The 27,779-nt window shown below is 61.5% G+C and overlaps 1 protein-coding gene across 1 annotated transcript; it reads right to left on the bottom strand.

Moving 5' to 3' along the window:
* Window positions 1–789: 789 nt before the first annotated feature.
* UBE2L3 (ubiquitin conjugating enzyme E2 L3) lies at window positions 790–25,862 on the bottom strand. Its single transcript, XM_065904153.1, has 4 exons — window positions 25,790–25,862; window positions 15,371–15,466; window positions 5,213–5,399; window positions 790–2,541 (listed from the first exon to the last, which is right to left on the bottom strand). Exons 1-4 carry the CDS (start codon window positions 25,814–25,816, stop codon window positions 2,387–2,389), a joined length of 465 nt encoding a protein of 154 aa, XP_065760225.1. The 5' UTR covers window positions 25,817–25,862; the 3' UTR covers window positions 790–2,386.
* Between the last annotated feature and the right edge of the window lie 1,917 nt (window positions 25,863–27,779).

Genomic DNA, 27,779 nt, shown 5'->3' with positions numbered 1-27,779 from the left:
AACTCCGTCGGGGCCCCGGTGGGCCTGCTGCTGAGCCAGTCCGAGGGCCACAGTCTTGGGGCTTGGGGGGCGGGTTGGGGCTGGAATTCAAGGAATTGGCCTGGGCCCTCCCTGCGCACACCCTCGCCAGCTCCCCAACCTCCTGCCAGGAGGCACCCTACTCGGGGACGCACATCCCGAGGCCAGCGTCCCCTCCCCTGATGCCGCAGGGGCCCCTCAGTCAGAGGGCCCAGAAGATCTCTGCACCTCTCTCCTGGAGGCCCGTGCAGCCCCACCCCCCGGAAGGAACAGACAAACCCACACGAGCAGACCGTGTCCCAGAGCACTTTTATTCAGGGCAGCAGAGCAGATTGCGGCATCTCGGGAGGCTCATGCCCGCTGTGGGGAGGGGCGGGGGGCCAGGGCGTGCGCTTGCAGGCGGGCCTGGCAGCTCTCCCCTGCTCGGGGGACCGACTGTCGGGTCTGGAGGAGCAAGGCTGCTGGTGAGCTGCTCCACGCCTGCCCGAAGGCTCAGCACACACCCGCCGGTGGAGCCGGCCCTGGCGGGAGGGGCCGCCCGCCAGCCTGCTCTTGGAGGGGCGCAGCGAAGCAGAGTGTGAACCCCCGAGGGGAGGGGCCGCCGCGTGGAGCACAGCGGGCGTCCTCCCGTGGCGAGCAGACCCGGGGGCGGGGGGACAGGCGGCAGAGCTGCGCTGGTGGAAGCACGAAGCAGTGGGCGGGTTTCCAGGAATGGCAATAATTCTGGGCTCAGAGCGGCGAGCAGAACAAACGGTGGCTGATCTGAAGCGCTTCTGACAGAATTTGGCATTTTATTAACAAATCTGCATAAGTGAAATCAAGTCCCTCATTGCCTTTCTGCTAATGAAGAGACAGGCGTGGCCGTGCCGGCCAGGGTGCACGGGGCCCCAAGGCCTGTCTCGCGCGTACCTGGGGCTACAGAAGCTGTGGTCACGCCGCGGGCCGCCCCTCCACCAACCCACCTCTGCTGGGTAAAGCCAAGCTGCTTCATGGACCGCGAGCCCCGAAGACCTCCAGTCACAAAGCTAAAATTAAGATAGGAAGCCAAGGTTAAGTCATCGTCTCCATTGGATCTCGCCCGCGGAGTGCCGGGGGAGGAAGGCCCAGACGGCAGGAGTGGAGGAAGACCCCAGGTGCTCGGATCCCTGGCCTCCTCTGGGTGTCAGTGACCAGGACTCTGCTACCTCAGGGGCAGTCCCGCTTGCTTGGAAAAGACGTCAACATTCAGATCCTTACAAGTCCATCTGACGATAAATTCTAAGGTCAATTTTTATTTCTACAAAAGAAGGCGGTCAAAACAATATAAAACATGTCAAGGAGATTACTGAGCGAGCTTCACGTGGAGCCTGACTCCAAGAAGGTGGAGAGTCCGATGGAGGGGGGCCGTCCTGTTCCCGGCTGGGGTCGCCGGCGGCCCCGGGCTGGCGCGGCGTCACTGGCGTTAGCGGAGGGTCAGACGAGCTGAGGAAGGGCGGCTGCACTCAGGAGGCGGAGGAGGAGCTCCAAGCCACGTCGGTGGACTCAGCGGCGACAGACGAGCGCCGACCTGCGCGTGGACACGCCAGCACTCGTCCGCAGGGAGACCTGACGTCTTCTGGAGGGGATGCAGGGAGGACCGCCTCCCTGGCGAGGACTTCCTCCCACAGGTGCGCTGTCCTCCGGCTGACGGGCCAGGGCCGACCTCCAAGGGGCCGGCGGTTGGAGGTTCATCCTGGCCGGCCAGCATCACGGGGGTAACGTTAGCCAGGGTTTTACAGAAGAGCTAGACCTCCCCTTTCCACGGGGTTGGTTTGTTTGTTTTTGGTTGGGGGCTGGAGTGGAGGTTTGCTTGTTTCTTGGTGTTTTCAAAAGGAGGCTATAAATCAGAGTCAGGAGTCTGCACTGACTCCCACACCAGGCCAGCCAGGGCGGGGCAGAGGGGCCTGGAGGCGGGGCCGCCCCTCCTGGCGGAGGTGGGGCCGGGCCTGGGGGAGTTGGGGGTGAGAATCAAACAAAATGCAAGAAAGTGGCAGCTGCAAGGGCAGAGAGGAACCACAGCCTCCCCCACTTTTTTAAACCTTATGGCCTAAATGTAAATTGATTTTGGAGAAATTTGGACAGGAAAAGAAACACCATTTTTAAAAAGTAGGTTGAAGCAGTGATTTTTAAAACAAAGAAAGCAGAACTAGAACATCTTAAATTTTTAATCCTTTCTTTACAGGTTACCTAGACCACTTCTGATTAAGAAAACTGTAGAAAGTTAGTAACTGCCACAAGCAGACGCCAGGCGGTGGCACGCGTCGATTTTCCACAGAGTCCTGCTTTGCGGGATCTCAATGCACTGCTCGGGGTCTCTGCTCACTCTTGCTGGAATCCATCGCGGCAGAGTTTAGTCCACAGGTCGCTTTTCCCCATATTTCTTTGTAAATTCTTCAGCGTTCTTACAGAATTTTTTACGGTCCTTAGAGTACTCTTCAGCTAGGTCAGCCCGGAGCGGGTGCTCGGGCTGGGGGTCGTTCACCAGTGCTATGAGGGACTGGATGACTGCGAAGAGAAGGACAGGGCACCGCAGGTTAGAGGCCCCCACTCGGCACCAGCGCCCCCAGGCCCCGTGGCCCCAGCTCGGCCAGAACGCCAGCCAGCAGCACTCAGCCCACCGCTCCCCTGACGAGGGCTGCCCACGCAGCACAGCAGGACACCGCGTCCTCCTCTCCTCCTCCAGGAAGCCTTCCTGGGCTGACACCTTGGGGAGCCCAGCCCCCAGCCACTCCCACTCCCCTCTCTCACAGGTGAAGCCTCCCCAGGGCAGGGGCCAGGCAGTGGGCCGGCACTCGACCTGGTTCAGGATGTCCGTGTGAACGGTTAGCCCCCCGGAAGAGCCCTAGGAGCTCCTGAGTGGCTGAGAAAGGGTCCTCTGACCACCTGTCTGAGCGCCGGGAGGCTTCGGCCCCCAGCAGCACTGGATGTCCACTCCAGAGGCAGAGGCCCTCGCACGGCTCAGGCTGGCCTCCACGACGCTCCCCCAGGGCAGCCAGGACCTTGACGGGACCTCACGGGGGAACCTGACTCCCGTCCCCGCGCCCGCTGCTACGCTGCGACACGCTCGCCCAGAGGCCGGGGACACCGGCCTCGCTCCTGACGGCATCGCCCTCACTCACCACCCAGCACTGCCAGCGCTCTGCCGCCAGGTACGGGCCACAACCAGACTGTGGGAAAAGCTGCTTCTCTATCCCTTCCTCTGGCACCGTTACTGCCAACCACTACAGCCTTTCTGTATGACTCAGGTTTGCCTTGCTTCTGGATTTTTCTCCCATTTTTGATGCTTCTTTACTTTCTTTTTAAAAACTGAGATATAATTCACCAGGCCAAGAACTAAACTCTCTAAAAACCGGACAATTCAGTTGCTTCCAGCATATTCACAAAACCGTGTGACACCACTGTGTACCTCTGTTGCGCCCACAAGCGCAGCGATCCCGTCCTGGTCCCCCAGCAGCACCCCCGATGGACCTCCTTTCCGGCTCCCCTCCCTCTGCCGCGTCTCATCGCCGGCAGCCATCTGCTACAGAGCTGCTGGGAACGCGGGTACAGTGACCCCGAGTGGCCGGCTGAGCAGACAGCCCACGGCACGGGAGTGATAAAGTGCAGTTGCCCTGAGCCACGAGGTCCGGAGACGCCGGGTAACAGGACAGTCACGGGGAACAGAGGCGTGGGGAGACACTGCTGAGGCGGCGAGGAGGAGGGCCGGGCCTCGCCGGGACCTCCCACCGCGGAGCAGCGACCCCGCCTGTCCCTGCGAGGGAGGGCAGTTTCCTCCTTACACCCTAGGGCAGCAGCACAAAAGAAGGCGACGTCTCTGCGGCCACCTGGCTGTCGGAAATAAGCGCTCACACCCTGGACAAGCCGAGCATGCCGACTGCGCACCAAGACCTCCACTGGAAACAGGCCCCTAGCTGCCACGACTGACCGGGGCGCCCGGCAGGGCCCCCGCCCTGGGTGCCAGGTGAGGGAGGAGACCGGAAACTCTGGTCCGGCCGCCTGAGCAAACGCAGCTGCCGGCGTCCGCACAGCGCTGTCTGTGCAGGGAAGGCCAGGCCTGTCCTCACACGAGGACACGGACCCCGCCTGTACGGAGGTCTGCGTGCGCAGACCAAGTGCTGAGTCCCCCGGGGACGCCTGCCTTGACTCCTCTCGGCGCTCAGCTGTGGGAGCCGGTGGACGCCTTTCATGGGGACCTCGTCCACGGAGCTCTGCTTGGGAAAGGCTTTTAAACCCATCTTCCAACGGTTCCACTGGAAAATGATTATATCAGCCACCAGAAAAAATAAACATACGTGCAGCCTGTCAAATTCCAGACTCATCCATTTGCTCTAAGCTAAAAAGACCAAGTAAGTGGTTGAGGGAATCACTTGTAAGAAAGCCACCAAAAATATCAGGTGAGGACCGCAAAACAAAGTCAGAGAACTGAGAACAAAAACCAGGGACTTCCCCGGTGCTCCAGTGGCTAAGACCCTGCCTGCCACGCGGGGACACAGGTTCGATCGCTGGTCCAAGAAGAGCGCACATGCCTCGGGGCCGTGAAGCCCGTGCGCCTCAGCTCCGGAGCCCACGCGCCAGGGCCCGAGCCCTGCAGAGGGAGGCCGCCGCAGCTGGACGAAGCCTGCAGGCAGCAGCGCAGACGCAGCACAGACAGAGACAGAAGGAAGCTGAACCCGGGCCAGAACAAAGCAGCGTCACTCGCAGGGGACAAAGGGGGCTGACCACAGTGCTGACCCAAGGACTTTTCCCAGAAACGTGAGCGCGCATGGGCACTGGCCCAGAGGCACACACAGCTCCGGGCCTGTCCAGGTGGGCACGCGGCCTCAAGCCCGGCCAGGCCCTCCCACAACGCCCCTCGGCCCGGGCACCCTGCGGCCTGCCTCGCCCCTCCGGCTCGCCCTCTCCTTAGTCCACGAGCCCAGCACCTTCCCTCCCACCTTCCTCCTGAACCCACGTGTGACCCGCTCCAGGCCGCTCCCCCTCTATGCAGCCCCCGGTCCTTCACGAACACTCCTGGCGACAGGGCCGCACCCTGCAGCCTCCTCGCGGGCTGGAGCTGAGGGGCGACGCATCACGCCCATGGGACAGTGGGAAGCGGCAGCCCCCAGGTACGCGGGGCCGGCGCCTCAGGCCTGTCTCGGCCCCAGGCCCGCTGGCATCAAGGAGATGCACGCCTTACCTTGGTCGGTTTTGGTTGCTGGCTTCCAGTTTTCAGCACTAATTACCGGCAGACACACCTGCCCCTTCTCGTCGATGTTTGGGTGGTAGATCTTCGTTTTGAATGTGATCTTCGGTGGTTTGAAGGGGTACTCTGCTGGAAAGTTGATTTCAATTCTGAAGGCCCCTTTATCATAGGGAGGGTTGTCCTGCAGGGGAGGAGGAGGCCAGCGTGAGCCTGCAGCTGAGACAGGACGGCTCCAAGGGTTTTACCTCGAACACACTTCATTTGATTCACCAGGTTATATCAACTGAAGCCTCATCACCACCAGGGGAATGATAATTAGTATTCTTAGAGCAGGGTGTCTGAGATGGACACCCTGGCCTCTCTACCTTTTTTAAAAAACAGACTTTATTTTCTTTTAGTAGCTGTAGCTTTACCACAAAACCGAGAGGAAGATACAGAATTCACACACACACACACACACACACACACAGAGCCTCCCCAAGCACCAACACCGCCACGTAACGAGTGAGGGGCCGGCACATCATCACCCACAGCCACACCCTGCAGACAGCCTGTCACGGTGCTGGATGCTGTGGGCCGCCTTGTACCCTCTGCCTGAAATCACACAGCGCGGAGCCTTTCAGACCGGCTTCTTTCACTCAGAAAGCGTTTAAGGGTCCTCCGTGGCTTGTCAGAGCGCTTTATTTTGGCGCCCAGGTTTATACCATTCTCCGTCATGAATCACAGCCTTGTCGTGGAGAAAGGGCCTGAGTAACTCAATGAAGCTGAGCCATGCCGCGCAGGGCCACACGAGACAGACGGGTCACAGTGAGGAGTTCTGACAAAAGGAGGTCCACTGGAGAAGCGAACAGCAAAGTACTCCAGTATTCCTGTCTGGAGAACACCACGGACAGCAAGAAAAGGCAGAAAGACATGAGACTGGGAGATGAGCCCCTCAGGTGTCCAATATGCTCCTGCAGGGGGCAGTGACCAACAGCTCCAGAAAAAAGGAAGCGCAGGGGCCAAGGCAGGAACGGCGCTCGGCTGTGGACTGTCTGGTGGTGAAAGGAAACTGATGCTGTAAAGAACAAATACTGCGTAAGAACTTGGGATGTCAGGTCCGTGAATCGAGGTAAACTGGATGTGGTAGAGCAGGAGATGGCAATTAACTGAATGTTAACCTAATGTTAACATCTCAGGAATCAGTGAACTAAAATGGATGGAATGGGCTTAATTCACATGACCATTGTATTTACTACTGTGGGTAAGAATCCCACAGAAGAAATGGACAGCCCTCCCAGTCAACACGAGTCCGAAACGCAGTACTTGGGTGCGATCTCAAAAATGACAGAATGATCCTGGTTTGTTTCTAAGGCAAACCATTCATTATCACAGTAATCCAAGTCTATGTCCCAACTACTGAGGCTGAAGAAACTAAAATCAAAACAGTTCTATCAAGACCTACAAGACCTTCTAGAACTAACACCAAAAAACCATGTCCTTTTCATCATAGGGGACTGGAATGCAAAAGTAGGAACTCAAGAGATACTCAGAAGGAGACTCTTGAGAGTCCCTTGGGCTGCAGGGAGATCCAACCAGTCCATCCTAAAGGAGATCAACCATGAATAGCCATTGGAAGGACTGATGCTGAAGCTGGAACTCCCATGCTTTGGCCACCTGATGCGAAGAGATGACTCACTGGAAGAGACCCTGGTGCTGGGAGGGATTGAGGGCAGGAGGAGAAGGGGACGACAGAGGATGAGACGGCTGGATGGCATCACTGGCTCAATGGACATGGGTTTGACCAAACTGGGAGACAGCAGAGGAGAGGAGCCCGGCGTGCTGCAGTCCATGGAGTCGCAAAGCGTCGGACACAACTTAGCGACTGAACGACGACGACAATTATTCCACTCTCTGGATGCACACCCGTCAGCATGCGCTGGTCAGGGGGCCGCAAGCCTGAGCCTGCTCACACGGAGGGGCACACTTGCTCTCTAGGACCCAGCCTCCGGAGCTACTAACGTCAGAGAAGTGCATGTCTTCGGGAGAGAACGCGGGGTGTGGGCGGGCTCAGGCTTCCTGCATGCGCACACACTGTGCTGCTGGCACCCGGCCCCCGCTAGGATAGCAGCGTGTGCCCCTGGCAGACGCAGCCCGATGCCTCACCACCCCCACTGCCGGGCGAGAACGTGCTAAACCTGTGAGGAGTGTCTGGACTGACCGGCAGGCACTGCTGCTCCGGAGCAGCACCCACCCGGGAAGCCGTGAGCTCCAGGTCAAGGTCGCCGACTGTGTTCTCAAGGCAAAGGGAGCCTGCCTTCTCTGTGAGTCCGGGTGATACCTGAGCACAGGGACCCAAGGCATCCCCAGAAGCAGCCTCACGTTTGCTAACGGCACGGCTGACCTATCCGTTTCTCCTCTTGACCCTGAGATCATCAACACCAGTGTTCATGTTGTTCTCTTGAACGTGGCCAAGGATGTCCTCCATCAAACAGTTTAACGTACCTGGAACACAAGGATTCCAGAACCAGGCTGGAGTCTGTTCCACAGAAAAGAGCGCCCAGCCGCTAGCCACAGCGTCCGGGGGCGAAGCGAGCGGACGCCGAGGGCCCCACAGCGAGGAGCAGGCAGGATCAATGCACGATCACTCACGGGGAAATAAAACAGGTCCTCGTTTGGAGAGAAAAACTGATCACACAGCTTTCAAAAACGAGATTACAACCGAATAGTAACCCAGTTTTATAGTGGGTGAGGCACATGGACAGATAATTCTCCAAAACGGATACATAAGTGGCCAACAAGCACATGGAGAGAGGCTCATCATGCCCTCAGGAAAAGCCCATGAAGACCACAAGAGGGGCTTCCCCAGAGGTCAGCGCGTGCCGACAGGCCTCCAGTGCAGGTGGTCTGGCCCCTGGTCGGGGAGCTCAGATCCCACATTCTGGGTGGCAGGCCAGAAAACAAAACAAAACCAAAACCCACAATGCGACACCACTTCACACCCGCGAGGAGCGCTGCACAGCAGACAGACAGACGCCAGCGAGCCGGAGTCAGGAGGTGGAGAAGCCGGACGCTCCCGCGCAGCGGTGGGATGGCGCGGTACGGCCGCTGTGGAAAGAGCCTGCACCCGTCAAAGCCCCAGACACAGAGCCAGCACAGGGCGCTGCAGCCCCACCCCAGGCCGGCACCCTGCGCAGTGAAGACACCTCCAGAGGAACGCCACTCGCCAATGTCTGCAGCGACGCTGCTCACGACAGCCGAGCCGTGCAGACGACCAAGCGACTCTCAGCGGTGGACGGACCGGTCAGCCCTGCAGAGCCGCCGCAGGGCCCTCGGCAGACGAAAGGGCGCGTCTGCGCACGAGCCACAGCAGGGACGAGGCCAGACGCGGGAGGCTGCGCGGCAGACCAAGCACGCGGGTCAGGACTGAATCACAGCGGACAGCGCAGGGCCTGGGGGCTGGGCGAGGTTAACCGGGCCTTCTCTGGGCAACAAACCCTTCTACCCTTGTGACAGAGCAGGCCCAGCGAGGGCCACTGAACTGCACTCTTCAGTGGGTGAGACGCGTGGCCTCTGCCTCCCGGTGAAACCGCGGAGAGGAAGCAGGCCGACTCAGGAGCAGGGCTCCGACAGAGGGCAGGGCTGTCCCTCCTGGAGAGGCTCAAAGCGCCCGAGGTCGTCCCATGGACAAAGGCGGCTGCTGGCACGTAGTGAACAAGACAAACAGGCCACGCTACGCAGACAGCCCGCCTGCACACTCCGAAATGCAGTCTGCAGTGCACCACGAGAACCGGAGCCTCGACAGCCCACAGACTGCTTGTGCAACGCACAGGCCAGGGACAGGAAACGCGGGGACAGATAGAGGACTCTGCCTGAGCCAGAGCGCGCCGAGACAACACCCCGCCCCCGTCACAGCAGACCTCACCCCGGGAGGAGCCCCGCAGAGGGCAGCGGGCTGTCTAGTCAAGGCCGCCCCGTCTCCAGGCTGGCGTCCACCCAGCTCCCTCACTGGGAACCAGGGCTGAGTCCACACGTTCCGTCCCGCACGTGGCCACCAGGCCAGTACCCACTGTGTTCCCGAAGGGAGGTGATACCAGCCGGGATGCAGAGACTGCGCAACACAAGAGCGCACGCCACCCCACTGATGGTCAGGCACACGGCTCCCGCAGAGCGCACTCACAGCCCCGGCCACTGCCTGCATCGCCGCCTCAGCTCCGCCTCCCGTCAAATCAGAGCCCAATAAGGTGCTTCAATCATCCCCAAACCACCCCCACCCAGAAAACCTGTCTTCCACCAAACCTGTCCCTGGCGCCAAAAAGCTTGGAGATCACCACAATTCAGTATTTGGTAGCTCTGGCCAGGGCACTCAAGCGAGAAAAGGAAATAAAGCATCCCCACTAGAGAGGGAGAAATGAAACCACCTCAGTCTGGACCTGGCCTGATCGTACCCACGGAAAACTCTAAGATGACTCACACACACACCGTCAGAAGCAAAAGCAACTCGCCAACGTCACCTGCATTTCGGCACCTAACAATGATTGACAGGGAGCCCAAAAGGAAATGAAGCAAACAACCCCACTTATAGTTACCACTGAGAAGATGAAAACGTCCAGGGTATGTTTCAGCAAGGTGGCCGTTACAGACTCAGTGCTGGTGTCCCCCCGCCCCGCCCAGATCCACACACGGATGCCCTCACAGCGTGCCGAGAGTAAGGAGGTAATTAAGGCTCAACGCTGCCACGGAGTGGAGTCCTGAGCTGACAGCATCCGTGCGCTAAATGAGCAGAGCTCCTGAGGCTGCCCTGAGGTCCAGAGGTTAGGACACACTGCTGAGGGCGCAGGTTCAATCGCTGGGCAGGGAAAAAAGATCCTGCAGGTAACATGGACAAAAATAAAAAGAGCGAGCGCGCGCACGCGCACCCTTGCTCTCCCGCCAAGCGCTGAGACACGGAGCCAGAGGACACGGGCCCTGCCGGCCCTTTCCCTGGGACTTCCGGCCTGCGGAGCTGTGAGAAAACTGAATTCTGGGGTTCTGTGTGGCCCAGCCTATGTTTTTGTTTTTGTTTTTACATCCTGAGCTGAAAAACACAGATGTGTGAAGCTTGTACACTGGAGTTTACAAAGCACTGCTGAAAGAAGAGAAAACCTAACTAAACGGAAAAACATCCTGGGTTCATGGACCTCAAGACTCACTACAGATGAGAGACTTTCATCTATGATAATCCATGACAGTAGTAAAGCGACCTGAAAATTCAATATGATCCCTGATTATCAAAACCTCGGTTTTTCTCTTTCCTAAATGGAAGAATCCTTCTTGAAATTCAAAGGGGACCTCAAAGTGCGTTACTGACCCAAAGCTGGTCCGCGCGCTGGCGCGTGGCACAGCCGGTCTGCTGACACAGGGTCACGAGAAGGGACGCACAGGAGCCACACGAGCAGTCAGGGCAGCGCCAGCTCTCAGCTCAGGAGCGCGAGCGCCTAAACCCGGGGGGCCCGGGGGGGTCCTCTGATGGCGAAGGTGAGGTGACAGGGCGCGGTCACAAGGGTTATCGATCCTTAGGCGCCAGCAGGCCTGGAGGCTACCTGCTCACCCCCTCCAAGTAGTTCGTTTTTTCCACTGGGGGTTTTAGGATCTGAAAAACAACTGAGGAAGCGCGCACCAGACACTCGGAGCGAGGGGCCTCAGGGGTCTGTCGGCAAGGTCCACAGGGCCCTCCTGCTGAGGTCCACAGGCGCCTCCGACCGCCAAAACCAGCTTGAGAAAGATCAAAACTGGAGCGCCCACGTTTCCTGATTTCAAAAACTCACTACAAAGCTCCAGTAAGCACAACAGTGTCGTCCCGGCACAAGGACCGACCCAGGCCAACAGGCTGAGCCAGACGTGAGCCCTCACAGACACGGCCCGCCGCTGCTTCACGCACAGGGCGGGCGCTCACTCACGCGGCGGCGCTGGGGTGCTGGGCAGTGCAGCGAGCCAGTGAGCACACGCGACACCCCTCTGTTTAAGTCCTTTCCCCACACAGGTCGTTACACAGGACTGAGCAGGCCCCTGCACTGCACCGGAAGGTCCTCACCACTAATCCAGCTCTGTAAACTTTTGACAAGGACGCCAAGATCATTCAGTGGGAAAGGGCAGTCTTTGACACATAGCCCTAAAAAACTAGATATCCACATGCAAAAGGGATGAAGTCAGACCTTTATTCCCACACCGTTAAAAAAAAAAAAAGGATCAATGACCTAAGTTTGAGAGTTAAGACTGTAAGAACTCTCAGAAGAGAGCAAAAGTCAAACCTGCATGACCCTGGGTTTGGCAACAGTTCCTTGAATATGACACAAGCAGCAAAAGAAAAGACAGATAAAGTGGACTTCATGAACATTAAACATTTTGTGAACCAAAGGACATAATCAAGAGACTGAATGGGAGAAAATATTTGGAAATGACACGTCTGATGAGAGTTTAATATAAAGAACTCCTACAACTGAAAGACAAAGAGACAAACAACCCAACTCAAAACGTGTGTAGCAGCTTTATCCAGAATTGCCAAAATGTGGAAGCAATCAAAATGTCCTTCAGGGGTGAATGGATAAATAAACTGTGTGCACTCAGACAGTGGAATATTATCTGGCACTAAAAAGAAACAACTATCCAAATACACGGAGAAATCTTAACTGCACGTTAGTCAGTGAAGGAAGCCCATCTCAGCAGCTGTCATAGTCCAGCTGGAGGACACTCTCAGAACGGGCGGACTAGCAAGACCGCTGAGAGAAAAGGGCACCAGCGGCCAGGAGCCGGGGTCGGGGGGAGGGCCGGGGCAGGGAGACGGCTCTGTGCGCGCGATGCCCCCACGGCCGACGGGCGGCGGCACACGCCGCACACACGCACAGGACGCGGAGCGCTGAGCGGGACCCTCGCACACGACGCCCTCCAGGTGATCAGGCGTGCCAACGCGCGGGCCTCGGGTACAGCTGCGACACTAGCCGACGTCTAGAATGGCTGTAACAGAACCGCGTGAGACACTAGCCGACTTCTACTAGAATGGTATAACAAAACTGCTGTGAGAAGCTAGCTGACATCTACTAGAATGGCCGTGAGATGCTAGCTGACATCTAACAGAAGGGTGATAACATAGAAAAATGGGTGGGGGGGGATCACCGTGGGTAAGGGGGATCACTGTAAGGGGGGATCACCGTGGGTAAGGGGGGATCACCGTGGGTAAGGGGGATCACTGTAAGGGGGGATCACGTGGGTAAGGGGGATCACCGTGGGTAAGGGGGATCACTGTAAGGAGGGATCACCGTGGGTAAGGGGGGATCACCGTGGGTAAGGGGGATCACTGTAAGGGGGGATCACCGTGGGTAAGGGGGGATCACCGTGGGTAAGGGGGATCACTGTAAGGGGGGATCACGTGGGTAAGGGGGATCACCGTGGGTAAGGGGGATCACTGTAAGGGGGGATCACGTGGGTAAGGGGGATCACCGTGGGTAAGGGGGATCACTGTAAGGAGGGATCACCGTGGGTAAGGGGGGATCACCGTGGGTAAGGGGGATCACTGTAAGGGGGGATCACCGTGGGTAAGGGGGGATCACCGTGGGTAAGGGGAGGATGCAGAAGTACAGGAAAGCCTGTCCTCTGGCGGTGGGGCTGTAAGAGGTGCAGCCACTGTGGGAATCAGCATGGCAGCCCCTCAAAGAGCTGAACCCAGAGCTGCCACGTGGCCCAGCCACTCCACGTGTTCCCCCAAAGCCCTGCAGACAGGACTCAGCAGAGAGCTGCATGCCAGCGCTCATAGCAGCAGCACCACACGGCCAGAGAGGCCAGCGACCCCCCTGCCCACCAGCGGGGGACGGGCGGACACAAGGCCCGGAGCACGTGTGGCAGAGGCCAACTCCATAACAGTCTTATAAGAAGTTTATCCATAAAAGGGATGTTCTTATACAGGGTACAAAGCAACTGAACCTTCAAAAAACTCTGCTAACTGAAATAAGCCAGATAAAAAAACAACAGATTTTATACAACTCATTTATATAAACTATCAAACTCACAGACACACAAAGCAGATTAGAAAGCGCCACGGTTCGGGGCTGGAGAGCGCAGCATTACTAACTCGTGGCTGTAGAATTTATTTCAGTATGGACTCTGGAAATACAGTGATGATGGCTGCAAAACAACCTGATTCTAATTAATGTCACTGAACTGTACAGTTAAAGAGAGACTAAACTGACTATGTCACATAAATTTTATCACAATAAAAAAACTGATGAAGCAAGACCTACTAATTTTTTCAAAGAGAAACGTTAAGCACTTCCCTGGTGATCCAGTGGTTAAGACTGCCTGCCAGTGCAGGAGACGTGGGTTCGATCCCCGGTCCAGGAAGACCCGCGCGCCGCAGCGTGGCTAGGCTCACACGTCCCAACTATGTGGGGCTCCCTGCTGACCCGGCGAAACGGAGCTCGCCCGCCAAGGCAGGAGACGCGGGTTTGACCCCTGGGCTGGGAAGATTCCTGGAGGAGGCAACGGCCAACCGCCCCAGCATCCGAGCCCAGGATGAGCGGCAAGGCGGTGGGAGCAGTTCTGGCCATGGCCTTGGTCTCCAGGCCCCGCTGCCCCAGGGGGAAGGCCGGGCCACCCGGACCCCACCCAGCGCTCAACGAGGCGTCAACCCCCCCCACCCCCAGCCCCGGCTCTGCCAGCACGGCCCCAGGAACGCCTGCTGGACCGCCACCGATGCTCGGGGCCACCGCTGAGCTCGTGGGGTAGACGGCCTGGCCCGACCACTCAAACCCTTCTCCGTTCCCAGCACTTCTCACAGGGCCCACACCCGAGCCGTTGCCCGACCCCAGCAGCAGAGGACAAGCCCCGCGAGCGGCGCTGGCGCCCCCTTCTACTTGGCGCCTGGCGGGTCCCCAGAGGGGGCGGGCTGGACACCGCCCTCTACTGGTTTCAGCATGCGCTGACGCTGCACGGCGTCTCTCTGCTGAGGTTTCCAAACGATCACAAAACTGAACTGCAAGTCCGGGGCGCTGTCACGCTCCAGGGGTCTGTGCAGAAGCATGGCCCACAGCCAGAGCCAAGAGGGCGGCACCTCCGGTCAGCGTGCTCCCCGGCTGGCTCAGGCACAGCGGCCCCTCTGCCCGCAAGCAGAGATTTCACGCGCGGGTAGGGGTGGGAGGCAGGAAGATCAAGGAGGCAGGCGGGACTCGTCCAAGGGTCCTGGTTCAGAGCCCACGGGGACACGGAAGGCACGCCGCATCCCAGCAAGGCCGCCTCCAGCAAGGAGGCCGAGCAGAGGCTGAGACTTCACCCCACACCCAGCAAGGACGCGGGGCCGACGCTGGAAGAGGCAGGGCCTGCGCGCGTGCGTGCTCGGTGGCTCCGTCTTGTCCGACTCTTGCGACCCCACGGACTGCAGCCCGCCAGGCTCTTCTGTCCGTGGAACTTCCCAGGCAAGAATACTGGAGTGGGTTGCCATTCCCTTCCCCAAGGAATCTTCCAGACCCTGGGATCACACCTGCGTCTCCTGCACTGCCAAGCAGGTACTTCACTGCTAAGCCCCCGGGGAACAGAAGCAGGGTCCCCGGGACAAAGAACAGAGCAACAGGAAGGCGGGAGGCTGGACAAGCTGAGGGCACGCGCAGGAAGGGACTGGGGGCCTCGGGGCCGTGGCCGGACCGCTCCGGCGGGCGCTGCGGGGAGCCAGGGTCCCCGCTGAAGGCCCTGTGGGATGTGCCTCTGAAGGGGGGAGCAAGGAAGGGCCACAAAAAGCGAAAGCCGAACCCAGAGGGCAGGGAGGCTGCAGGAAGCCGTGGTGCAGAGCCTGAATGTGCCCAGAGGAGGTCTGGGCGGCAGGCAGCTGGACGTGGGGCAGACCGGGGCGGGAGCCCAGGGACACCGGGAGAGAGCAGGAGGGGGCCCGGGAGGAGGCTGGGACGCAGGCGCATGACAACCAGACATAGGCAGCCAGGCGGGAGCGCAGAGAGAGGACGCGACGGGGTCCCAGGCCCAAGACGAGGCGGCGGCGGCTGGTCTGCACTGGGTGTGTGGTCTGGACACGCGGCCTTTCCGGGCCTGGGAGGCGGGGACCCCGAACGCCAGGAGACCAGGGCCAGGGGGTGCCTGTCGGCCCTGCGCCCAGCCCCATCCGGGGCTGCTGGAGGGGAGGTGTCCAGTACTCACGGGAACAATGAGCCCTTGCCAAGTCAGCAAATTAGCTTCATCGACCTGGATGTTACGGAAGTTTTTCATCCCACACTTGCGGATCTCTTCAAGCTCCTGTTGGTTGACAAAGCACAGAGGGGTGTCACATGGGGGAAGGCACCGCGGGTTACCCCTCCTGACTCCCTCAAAGTAGGCCGAGCGCCGACACCACCACGAGGCGTTTCACAGCGCGGCTGCACCGCCCTGGCCTGGGAGGAACACCCAGAGCGGCGGCCCCAACCCACTCCCCAGCCCCAGACGCCCCACCTCGGTGAAGCCCAGCCCCGGGGGACCCCCTCCCTGCGGGCTGTGCCCGAGCGGCAGGGCACGGGGCCGGCGCGGACCCAGGCAGCGCCGCCTGCGAGCTCGGGGGAGGCGGCGGGATGAGGCGCCAACACGCCCAGGGCTGCGGCTTCTCCCTCCGCATGGCACGCAGCTGGGGCGCCAGGGCCCCGGCGCGGCGGGGGGCGCTCCCCGAACCCGGCCCCTTCGGCAGCCCGCAAGGGCACGGCCCAGGCGCGAGCCGGGTCATGGCTGGCGGGGACGCGGTCGTGCAAACGCCACCCCACCCTGGCGATCGATCACAGGGCCCTGTCCCGACTCTGGCCGAGAACCGAACCGTCTGGCACTTGGTTCTGCCCTGGGCACTGGCCTGACTGCCCCCGTCGCCCCCAGGCGACTCGAGCGACCACCCGACAGGCGTCACTGCCCGAGGCAGCCCCCGCCCGCCCACCTGCCCACGTCCCCACCAGCCCCGACCCAGCTCGCATCCACCACGGAGCAGCCTCCTTTGCAAGGCCACAGCCAGGCCTGCCTCCTCCGCAGGGCCCGTGGGACGGCGCCCGCAGCCCTGGCAGCCCCTCTGAGCCAGCCCCCCTCCTCAGCACCCCACACGCCCATCGCAGGCCGGTGCACCGGGCGCCCTGGGGATCCGCGGCAGGACAGGGGGAGGAGCCGGCGTCAGGGGTCTCTGGCGACGGCGTGCCCCGCGTGGTCAGGACGGCGTGACACATGAACACGCAGAGGAGGCAGCAGGGACCCTGACGGACCCCACGCCCTGCCAGCTGGCCCTCGAGTCACAGGAAAGGCTCCCTGCGGCCCAGGGCCTGGGGAGACTCGGGGGGAAGGGACTCTCCCCTGCAGCCCGCTCTGGCCCGCTCCCCACACGAAGCTCCCGCAGAGCAGTGCCGACGCCGGCAGCCAGGAGCCCACGTCACGCACACCTGCTCAGCCACCGGGCTCGTGACGGAGGGAAGCAGGGGCCAGGGAGGCCCTTTCCGGGCGCTCAGCTTCTGCTCAAGACACTGCGGGCTCAGCGAGGGACAGGAAACGCCACGTCCCTTAAGGGTGCATCCTACCAAGCTAAGCAGAAGTTTTAAACCAAATGAGGGACTTCCCTGGCAGCCGAGTGGTTAAGATGCTGCACTTTCACTGCCAAGGGCCTAGGTTCAATCCCTGGTCAGAGAGCGAAGACCCCACTAACCACACAGCCGAGAATCAGAAAATGATGAGACAAACGACGGGGGTGGATTCAGGAAATTTTAAAATAATCCGTACGCGCGCCTCACAGCTTCAGAAACCCCGCAGTCACCACGTGAGGTACAGGAAAGAAACACGAGCAGGTGAGGGTGGGACGTCATCGCCGCACGGCCGTGAACCAGCCCTGCTCGGGCAGGAGGAGAAGCGGGCGCAGGGCGGGCACCCAGCTCCGGCATCTAGAGACACAGGCGTGGGACAGGCACCCCCCCCCACCCCCCCCCGCTCGGGAGGAGACGGCGAGGCCGTGGCCCGCAAGGCCCGGCCTTGGGAACGCGGAGCACGCTTCCGGGTGAAGCCCAGTCACCCCGCTGTCAAGTCAAGCTCAGCAAAGACGAGGAGGCAAGCGCCTTCGCATCACTCTAACCAACGAGAAGGGGGCACGAGGCAGAAGGGAGAGATAACGAGACAAACCGGCCGGCCGGCCAGCCTGCCCGGCCCCTCCAGGGAACGCGGCCAGCCTGGGGTTTCTCAACAGGGTGGTGGCCACATCCGCCCGCCAGAGGCCAGCCCGCGACACCGCCCGCCCGGCCCCGCTGCTGGGAGCCACGGACACGCTCGTGCCGGTGCGCTCGCAGAAAGTCCCGTGTTGCACAAGGCCACGGCGCAGCCGGAAGGCCCGTCACACCTCCACCCAGGACGAGCCAAGGCCGCGGCTCAAGGCGCCAGAGAAGAGACGGGGTCGCCTCAAGGCCTGGCAGCCCCGCCGGAGCGGCCGCGCCCTGTGACCAAGGACAGGGAACGGGGAGGGAGTGACCACAGGAGGCCACACCGTTCGGAGCTGAGCAGGACCCCGCGCGAAGGAAAGCCGGGGGCCTGACTCTGGGCGGAGTCAGGAGAGCAGAGCGCAGGGTCCACCGAGGTCTGCCTCGGCCCTGCTGGGTGAGGAGCGACCAGGGTCAGCGCCGAGAGGCCCCCGGGGCGGGGGTTTCCTGGCAGCGGGGCAGAGGGCCGCACCCCACGGGGCCCCAAGGGGACCGCTGCCCGGCGGGGTCTCTGCGCCGACAGCCTCTGCCCGGCCAGGCGCACAGCTCACCACCTCCCTGCTCACCCTCACACGGGACAGCCTGCCTGAGGACCACCCCACCTTCCCACAGGGAAGGGCCTGAGGCCCGGACCACCACAGGCCCTTCCCGTGCTGGAAGCGAGCTCCCCGGGCAGAGGCCTCGCCTGGCGGGCAGCAAGCGGCACGACAGGACCCGCCAGGGTTCCAAGCGCGCCTGCGGAGGGCGGTGCCGGCTGGGACGCACCCCGCTGATCTGCATTCTCCACCCTGACCCTCCCGACAGACAGGCGTGCCGGCCCCCAGTCACCCCCCAACACCGCTGTACACAGAACAGCACCGTGACGTCCACAGGCCATCCGAGCGGCAGGCGGAGCAGAGGACTGCGGTGCGCGCCGTCGGGTCTGGAGACGGAGAGCTACAGGAGACTCGGGGGTCCCACTCCCCTCTGCAAGTTCGAAGCGTGTCCAGACACCCACGCACACAACCTGTTGCACGTAACGAGGACGTGATGTGTGTTGGTGTCGAGAGCTCTGGTGAGCCTTCAATGACAGATGCAGGCATTTAGGGTTGTTACGCGAAGCTTTCACAAGTGGCCCGGTCCGATTCAAAACACGACACAGGATGGGGCCTGCCCAGAGCGCGTCGCACGCCCCTCCCGGGCACCCCAACGCGGGCAGAGCAGGCGGGACTCCAGGTAGGATGCAGGCCCCTGTGGGGGGGCTCATGCCCACCCACCCAACAAGAGCCGCGTCTGGGGCCCCTTGACCCCCGTGGAGGCAGGCAGGTGGGTGGGTTTGCTGACGCAGAGGCTGGGGAGGCCGGCCTGGTGACAGCCCATCACAGGGCTGTGGGCGGGGGCAACGGGGGCCCCCCTGCCCCGGTCAGGACAGCGAGGGGCTAGCAGCCCGGGAACGGCACCTTCCAGGACTCACAAGAGACACGGGTTCCAAGAAGACAGAAGCAGGGACACAGAGGGCCTGCACCAGAGCCGTCCCTATGCGGCAGGGCACCCAGCGAGGGTCTGTCGTGCCAGCAGCGTTTCAAGAACCCTCCCGTCCAGGCTGAAGGAAACTGGCAAGCGGAGCCTGGCGTTCGAGGGGAAGGCACAGGAGGCCTGTCCAGCACCAGCAGCCCGTGGGACGGCCATCACGCGGAAGGGTTTCCTGCCTCTGCCAGATGGGATCGAAGGGGCCAACTGGGACAGAAAGGCACTTTCCCAGCCCGCATGCCGATGGGGAAACGCCCCCCCACGGTGACGGCACCCTAACTCAGTGCACTGGAAACTCCAGCGCCAGGCTTCAGCGCCCCAGGACGCGCGTCTCCAGTCTCAGGGACTGCTCGCCAAGGGGACAGGACCACCCCCAGCGAGCGGATGGCAGCGTGCCAGCTGCGTCACACTCAGTTACTGCCGCGAACGGCACGCTCAGCGCCGGTCCAGACTCTGGGAGCTGGTTCCGCCAACCCTTTGGAGAAATCAGGACCCCAGAGCTCAGGCGGGACACGGATGAGCCGGAGGCAGACAGAGAGCTGAACCAGGTCCAGCGCCAAACTGCCACGCGCTGACCAGGGAGCAGACGCGGCGGGGGCGCGGGGGAAAGCGAAGGCAGCCCCGGGACGCGCGCCCGCCTCTCACCTGCGCGGCAGCGGGGCTGGCAGCCCAGGACGGGCGGGGTGTGCACCACGCGGTGGGTCATCTGGGGGGCGCTCTTCTGTGCGGAGCTTCCCAGCAGCTGCCACAGCCGGGCGGGCGTGTGTGGATGTCTACCAGCCGTCTCAGGACAGGCTCAGAGGCCGTCGGACGCCAGCCCCACGCGCCCACCGGGCTGGGCCGTCACACAGCGTCTCAGTCCTTGCCGAGCTCCCTGGTGAGAAGCGGCAACAAGGCCCGGCAAGACAGTGGAGCACGGAAGACTCCAACCAGACACAGGCCAGGAGCGGTTCAAACAGCACGACCCACCGCCCCCGACCCAGAGGAAGCCTCCTCTCTGTTCCATCCCTCCTCAAGAACCCACGGCTCAGCATGAGCAGTGCGAGCCCGGCTGGCTCCACCCACGGGTGCCCGCCCATGGACACCGGCCCGCCTTGGCCTCCCACCTGCTGGGGTCCCCGCAGCTCTGGAGGCTGGAGATGGTGGCCAGGGCTGGGGGGGAGACCAGACGCTCAGGGTCCTTGCCAGGACCGCCCGCCCAGCTCAGCGGCCTCACTGGCCCTCGCACTCAGGGCAGGAAGAGGAAACACCCAGGGGAGTCTGAGAGACCCATTTTGAACTTGAGAGCTGCATAATTCTGCTGCAAAAAGTAAACATCTTTAAACAAAGATGATCGCGTGACTATCTCAGGAAACCTCTCATTAACCTAGCCCTAATGGACAGGTGACCTCGACAGACAGGAGGGCGGGTGTGCGGGGAGGGGGTCATCCTGTCTTCTGGGCCCCAACCCACGACCCCACAGGCAGCACCCCCTCCACAGCCCCCCAGGCCGCTGTCTTCACACCCGCGCTGACCCCCACACTGAAAACGTGCCGGGCGCACCTCTGAGATCTTGCTGCTCAGTAACTCACTGGGTCTTCACACAGGTGATATCACCCGCGCCCGGACAGGTCCAGCAACTCACCTGGGCTCCCTGAGCTGACACGCGGTGGCCCAGGACACGCTCCGGAACCGAGCTCGGGACCGCCCCGCCCGCAGTGTCCTCCGCCGAGCAGCTCGGCCCTCAACGAGCCCCGCCGCTCCCCGCTCGGGGCCGAGGGCCGGGCTCACCTGAGCCCTAGGACGACCAGGCTGGGCAGGACACACAAGCAGGCAAAGCCCTTACCAGCAGGTGCCCGCTTCTGGACGCGGCACCGGGGCTGGCAGGCCCTCAGCTGAAAGGCAGAGCGTCTCTGCCACCCTTCCCGAGGCCCACCCTCACAGCGCTGTGAGCTGGCTCCACTCGCAGCCCAGCTGGGGTGGGGGGGGGGGGTGCCTCCAACCACGAGTAACCCCGGCCCGTGCCCAGCATCCCAGGAAGCGCTGCACAGGCGTCGTCCCTCCCGCCCAGGGAGGTCAGCGTCACGAGGCTGGGCCCCTCTGTCTGCTCTGAAGGATGGAAGCTCCTCACCGCCAACGGCCAGAGCAAGCTCGGGCTGCCTCCTGCCAGAGGGATCCCACCCTGCTCCCCACTCCCCAGCGGGTGGGTGTCCGGGACCTCTGCTCTAGGCTGGGCCATCCCCCTCCTCCAGCTCCTGAGAGCACAGCCTAGAGGGGGACCCCCACCCTGTCCCGCGGAGCTGAGCCTCTGAGAACCAGGAATCACCCTGGTGCAGGGACACCAGCTATGCTGGCCTTGCGCTCACAGGCCCCGGGGAGTCCAGGACGGGTGGGCAGGGACGATGGGCTGCTGAGCCCGCCCTGGAAGGAAGACGCCAGGGTGCAGCTCCTGGGAGCGGCATGAGTGCGTCTCTCCGCATGCTGCCACTCAGGGCCGGCGTGGGACCGAGGCGGCGGCGGGGGGGAGCACAAAGGACCCACTGAGCGATCCCAAGCAGGCGTGCGCCACGACCAGGGCCGCTCGCACGTGGGGCACAGCGGCGGGCCGCAGAGAAGCCCGGCGGGGAAGGGACATAAAGGTCCGCTTCAGCAGCAGCTGGCAAGGGGCTCCTCGCAGGAGGAAGGGGCGAGGCGGGGGCCTCAGGTCCCTCCTTGGTGCCAGGGCAGACAAGCGGCCCATTAACGACGGGCAGATGGACCCAGGCACCGGGGTGCAGAGCAGGAGGGAGGTGGTCCACAAACCACTGCAAGGAGACCTCTCTCTCGAGGTGGGGGGACGACAGACACAGAGTCCAGGCCAGGGGGGATGGCGCCATGGTTCTCCAAGCTTTAATTCCCAAGTTACTGTTGTGTCAAAGAAGAGAGAAGTACCTCTTGAACATTTAGTGATCCTTTCCAAGAGTGAGGACACTTCAGTGACCTAGCATAATAAAACGGAAATCAACAGCCTCTTAATTTAGAGTTGTAACAAGATGAGAAGAGATACAAGCACCTAGAGACAAGTGTCTCTGTTCTCGTGTGCACCCCAAGAAAAGGTCCAGTGCTGCGGCCACAGCGCACTCTCTCTGGGCGGGGCCCGTCCCACCCACCTCTCCGTGGAGGAGCGTTTACAGAGAATTCATTAAGGGAGGCTGAAACGGTCCCGACTCACTGCGAGGCACGAATTTAGGGTAAAAAACGCAGCTTCTTCCCTGAGCCCCCAGAAGCCGGGGATTCAGAACACGAACACCGGCACGACTCCACCGGGAAAACTCCCCTCCCACACCCCCCCCACCCCCAAGGCACTAGCCTCGGCGAGCCCTACGCCTGCCCTCAAGAGCACGTGAGCTCCCTGCTCAGCACCGCTCCAGGGCCTGCGCTGTCAGTCAGCAGCCCCCCACTCGCTCCCACGTGGTTACGGGCAGAAGGCACACCAGCGTGTAGACGGGGGTGAGCAGGAGTCAAACAGCACTGACAGGCTGCCATCCCTCCGAATCCCTCCCGACAAGTTCGGCGTAATAGTAACTAGTGGAGCGTCACCCCTCTCACATCTACACATTTCCCCCACTGAGAAAAGCCCTTCTGGGAAGACACCCAGCTGGAGGGCCGTGGGGGAGACGCGTGCTGCACTTGAGGCTAAAAAGAAAGGCAGACTGCCACCAGTCTCCCTCAGCCACACCCACAGGTTTCAGTTTTGTAGCCATTTCCCCTCCCGACTGAAGCAATGGTTACAATCTGGCAGTTGCCATCAATACGGAATTAGCCGCTTGCAAATTAAAATATATTTAATGTTTTATTGACACTGTAATTCTTAAAAACGGTCCTGAAAAAAAGGCCAATCCTTTCGGCAATTGCTTTTTAAACTAAAGACTTTATCACATTCACTTTGCCTAAAATAACTTCTTAGCCTGACATATGCAAATTGCTCTACTTTTAATAATGCATTTTACTTTATCTACAGACAGTCCGCTGTTACAAAGAAAATCTCTGACTCCAAGTGTCTCAGAAAATGGTCTCTGAGGAAACGTGAAGCTCTTTAAGACATAATCCATTTGACTATTCAACACCTGTTTACTTTTCACCACCGGAAATCCCTTTTATTATCCAACCTGTGTATTGATTGACCTGATTCAGTACTTTTTTTTAAAAAACTAGGCTGAAACACTGACTCTCAGTCAATGCTTAGCATCTTGTAAGGAGCATCCGCTACTAAACTGAAAGAATCTCCAGCCGCTAGTCAAGAACCCAACATGCTCCTCCGCACTCCCTGGAGTAAGGAGGGAGAGTGTGTGGGGAGGGGCGTGGAACCGGGACTCAGAGCCAGGGAGATGCAGCATCTCTCCCTGGACAGCCTGCTAAGCTTCACAGCTAGCTCACTGCTAAAGTGAAGACGATGACACGCTAACTTCACAAGTTATTGAGAAGATAAGAAAAAACTTACACAAATGATATAGTACTCAGTGAGTGCTTCGTAAACGTTACGTGTTTCTTCTTTCCTAAGCACTAGTTTTTACAATACAAAAATAATTGAAAAGCCATTTAACTCCCTTCTCAGACCCCTGGGAGCCCCAAACTGGGTCAACTAACCTAGACTAAGGGATACCAGGATGAATTAGGTCAAGATCCCTGCCCTTGAGGAACTCAGAACCCAGGAGGAAAGGCAAGTCCAACACAACTCCAACTGTGACAAGCACTCAGAGACATGCCCAAAGCGCTGTGCTCACACGAAGGGGGAAACTACTCCCTCTGAGGGGACGGGGGAAGGCCGCAGGGCTGAACCCAGGACTGCCCTGGAAGGAAGGCCGGCCAAGGGGAAGGCCGCCTTTCTCGGGGAGAGCAAACGGCACATGCAAAAGGACGCCTAAGGGCCAGGGGCTGTGGAGTCAGACTGGGCAGATCACAGCTCATGCCCTCCCCAGCTAGGAAACTGGAGCAAGCCAGAGACTCCCTGCGTCCCATTCTCTCACCTACCAACTGGGAATAACAGGGAGGATCACACACAGGCGTGAAAATGAAGCAGAGAGCAGCGCAAAGTCAAAGCTAAGCAGACAGGCAGCCACGATGATGAGGCGCAAGAGTGGTGGGGAAACCCAGGGCCTGCAGTGGCACACAGGGAGCCCTGCGCCACGTAACTCGGCAGGCTGCACGGGAGGGAGTCTGGGGAAGAAAAGGTGCCCACACACGCGACGGAGCCCCTGAGCCCTCCACCTGAAACGACCGCAACACTGTCCATCACCTACGTGTGTGTGCTCGCTCAGTCGTGCCAGCTCTCCTAACTCCATGCACTGTAGCCTACCAGACTCCTCTGTCCATGGAATTTTCCAGGCAAGAGGGCTGGAGCAAGTTGCCATTTCGCCCTCCAGGGGATCTTCCCCACCCAGGGATCGAACTTGCGTCTCCTGCCTCTCCTGCGTCTCCTGCATTGGCAAGAGGATACTCTGATATATTAAAAAAAAAAGTGGAGAACCAAGAAGCAGGAGGTGTGGCCGAATGGACTGCTTTTCCAGAAGCCACAGGGTTTGGCATGTGGGGAACCCGGGATTAACGTTCCAGGACAAGAAAATCACAGGCGTTAGGACTGGAAGGGGTTGGAGTGAAACGATTAACTATGTGCTTCAGAAAGAAAAAGAACTGCGGTGGCCCAGAAGGCAAGTCAGAGAAGGCGAGAACTCAGGGGGGCACCCTGAGAGGTGAGGTCTGATTCAAAGTCATCTCAGTAAGAGCAGAGATGGAGGCACGAACATCAAGACGCCTTTCCAGAAAAGTAACATCCGAAAGGCATCAAGGAGCGCTAGCCTTGGCGGGGAGGAGTGCAGGGAAATAACCCAGTATCCGTCCTCCCAACCGGATGACTGTGCGGACGGCTGGGTCGTGGACAAGAGAAGAGAGAACAAGGCTGGACTCCGCTGACCGTCCTTTTGAGCCCACTTCCAATCGAGTCTTAGGAAGTTCAACGTCGTCTCTAGCCCTTAGCGGACAAAAAGAAGGAAACGCTTCCAAGGAGCCAGGGCCCGGGGCGGGGTGCCGGGACTCCCAAGCTCCGCGTCTGGCTCTCCGCAGCACGGCTCTGCCAGGGAGGAGCCCCAGCACTCCACGGTCGCTCAGGAAGCCGGCTCCCGGGCCCTGCTCGTTTCCGGCCCGGTGCAGCACCTCCACCGGCAGGGCTACCCGAGGCGAGCTCGGGCTCCGGGGCGGGGGACGGCCGGTAGGCGCGCTCCAGAGAGGCCTAGGCCCGCCCGGCGGGGCACGGCCGGTGGTTCCGCACCCGGGCGGCCAGCGAGCGAGAGGGCGCCCCGCCGCCCTCGAGATACAGAGTAGCGGGTTATTTTTGTAAACTTTGGCCGGGTCCGACTCCCACCGCCATCCCCGCCTCCAAGACGGCACACTTGGCTCCAGCAGGGCCCGGGGCGCGGAAGGCGAGGGCCGGGGGGCGCGGGGAGACCCGGCCGCAGAGACAGGCCCGCCGGCCCGCCGGGCGCCCGCGCCGCCCCGGCCTAACTTTCGCCCCCCGCCCCGAGCCCGGCGCGCCGCGGCCCAGGGCGGGGCGGCCCCGCGGGCTCGCCGCTCGGGCCCCCTGGGAGCCGCCGCTTCGGCCCGGGAGCGGCCGCGGCCGCCGCGCGGAGAGAGCGAGCTCGCGGAGCCGGGCGGGGCGGCGCGGCCTGGCGCTCCCGCCCGGGGCTGAGGCCTAGCGGCCCCGTTAGCCCCTCGGCTCGCGGTCCGGGGCGGCGGCGCCACGCAGGGCGGGGGGCGGCGGGCGGCGGCCCGAGGGGCCCGGGCGGCCGCGGGAGGCCCGGCCGCCGCCGCCGCTCGCCCGCCCGCCGGCCGGCCGGCGCCGGAGAATAGCCTTTACCTTCATCAGCCTCCTGCTGGCCGCCATCTTGGCTCTGGTGCTGCTGCCGGCCCAGAATGCATCGCGGCGGCGGCGCCGGAGCCCCCGCACTTCCTGGAGCGGGGGAGGGGCGGCGCGCGCGCGCGCGGCCGCGGCGCCTACTGGGCGCGGGCGCGCGCGGGGCGCCGGGCGCGCGCGGGGGCCCGGCCCGTCCCTCCCGCCACCCCCACCGCGGGTGCCGGGGGCGGCGGCGCTAGCAGACGGGGTGGACTCGGGCCCTGGCACACAGTAGGTGCACAGCGGTACTGGCCGCGGGAGGTGTGCAGCAGGACCGGGATGCTTTCAGACACCGGCTCAGTGCCGCTGCGATGGGGAAGGGGTTGTGCAGGACCTACTTCCCACGGGGGCGGGTGGGGCGGGAGCCTCGCTGAGCAAACAGCGTTAAGTAACACTCTTGGGAAACAGATAGAGGGTGGAGGCCAAGCGTTTGCCCCCTCCCCCCGCCCCAAGCAACACAGGGACCGGAAGGGTGGAAAGGAGCGACCCTGAGGTCAGAAGGGGGACCCCAGGGTCAGATCAGATGCCTGGGCGTAACGAGAGTTTTCTGGCTGGAGGACGGAGGATGCGGTAGGGACCGGGAACGAGGGAAGTCATCCAGGCAGAGGTGATGGCAGTTGGGACCCCGGCGGCAGTGCAGGCCACGCCCAGGGTGCGCCGGGGACCACGGAGGCCTGGGAAGGGGCTCTTCTCCACACTAAGAGCGGTGGGTGTCCCACGAGCAGAGGAAAAGGGCCCTGGAGGTGGACAGCTGGAGTAGAGCCGATCTCGCCCAGGTCCTGAGAGCCCCGGCTTCACACCGGGCGGGAGATGGGAGAAAGCAGGTCCTTTGCCTCCCCCCAGGGCTGGCGCACAGTGGGTGCTCCTGCACATTTGGCCAGCATGGGACTTCCCTGTGGTCCAGTGGTTAAGACTCTGCACTCCACTGCAGGTTGGATGGGTTGGATCCCTGGTTGGAGAACCAAGATCCCACGTGCAGCAACTAAGAGTTTGTATGCCAAAAGGAAAATGGAAGATGTCGTGGTGGGCTGCGACTAAGACCCAGGGCAGTCAAACGCAGAAATATTTCTTAAAAGGAGTGACCCCTTCCTCCTCTCCCTGCTTGCCACACCCTGGGGAGGCAGCCAGGAAAATGACAGAGGCATTGGGGGGTTTGGTGACGTGTGCAGGCTCAGACGGAGGACAGGGGAGGTGCCCGCGATCTGGGCCTGGTCTCTGCCTCGCTCCTTCCCTGGCCCAACGCCGCCTCGTCCGCTGGGCAAGTGCGGGTGAGCCCGCAGCACAAGCCATGCTGCCCTGCTTGCAGAGCCTGACCTCTGCAGCAGGAGGGCCCCTGCCGGCGCGCACGCACGAGCCTGCCTTTGGCGCCCGCAAACACCCTCTGAGGTCACAACTCTTCTGGCCCCACTGACTGAGGGAAAAACTGAGGCTCAAAGGGTCAATCAAGCTTTCCTCAGCCCCCCAGTCACCAAAGGGGTCCTGTCCAAGTCTGCTGCCGGACTGCTAGGGGTGAAGTGAGGTCTGGGAGGCAGGGCCAAGCCAAAGGGCCCCCCTTTCCCTCCCCCCCACTCCCCCCTCTCCATCCACCATCCTTCCTTCACAAACCCCATTGCAGGATCTCTGCGCTTAGCGAATAAGGAGACTAACTCTGGCGCCTGCCCCCCATCCTCTGCCCGGACCAGGCGGGGTGCTCAGCCAACATTTGATGAGGGCGAGGGCCGGATGCCTGGACCACAGGTACTGCCAGGTGTGCGTGGGAGATGGACCAGGCCTCCTCGGGCTCCCGGTGGTACAGGAAGATGGTGGCTGGGAGAGGCGCAGAGCAGAGAGCAATGCAGGTGCCGGAGACGGAGGATGGGTCTGTCCCAGCAACAGCAGCAGCTGAGAGTCAAGACGCTGCTGCTGGTGGCTGCCAGGTCCTCGGGAGACAGCGGCTCGGGCACCCCAGTGACGC

This window comes from Muntiacus reevesi, chromosome 13, assembly GCF_963930625.1.
Source record: "Muntiacus reevesi chromosome 13, mMunRee1.1, whole genome shotgun sequence".
NCBI lineage: Eukaryota > Metazoa > Chordata > Mammalia > Artiodactyla > Cervidae > Muntiacus > Muntiacus reevesi.
The sequence above is the reverse complement of the archived record's forward strand: the minus strand, read 5'-3'. Positions and strand labels throughout refer to the sequence as shown.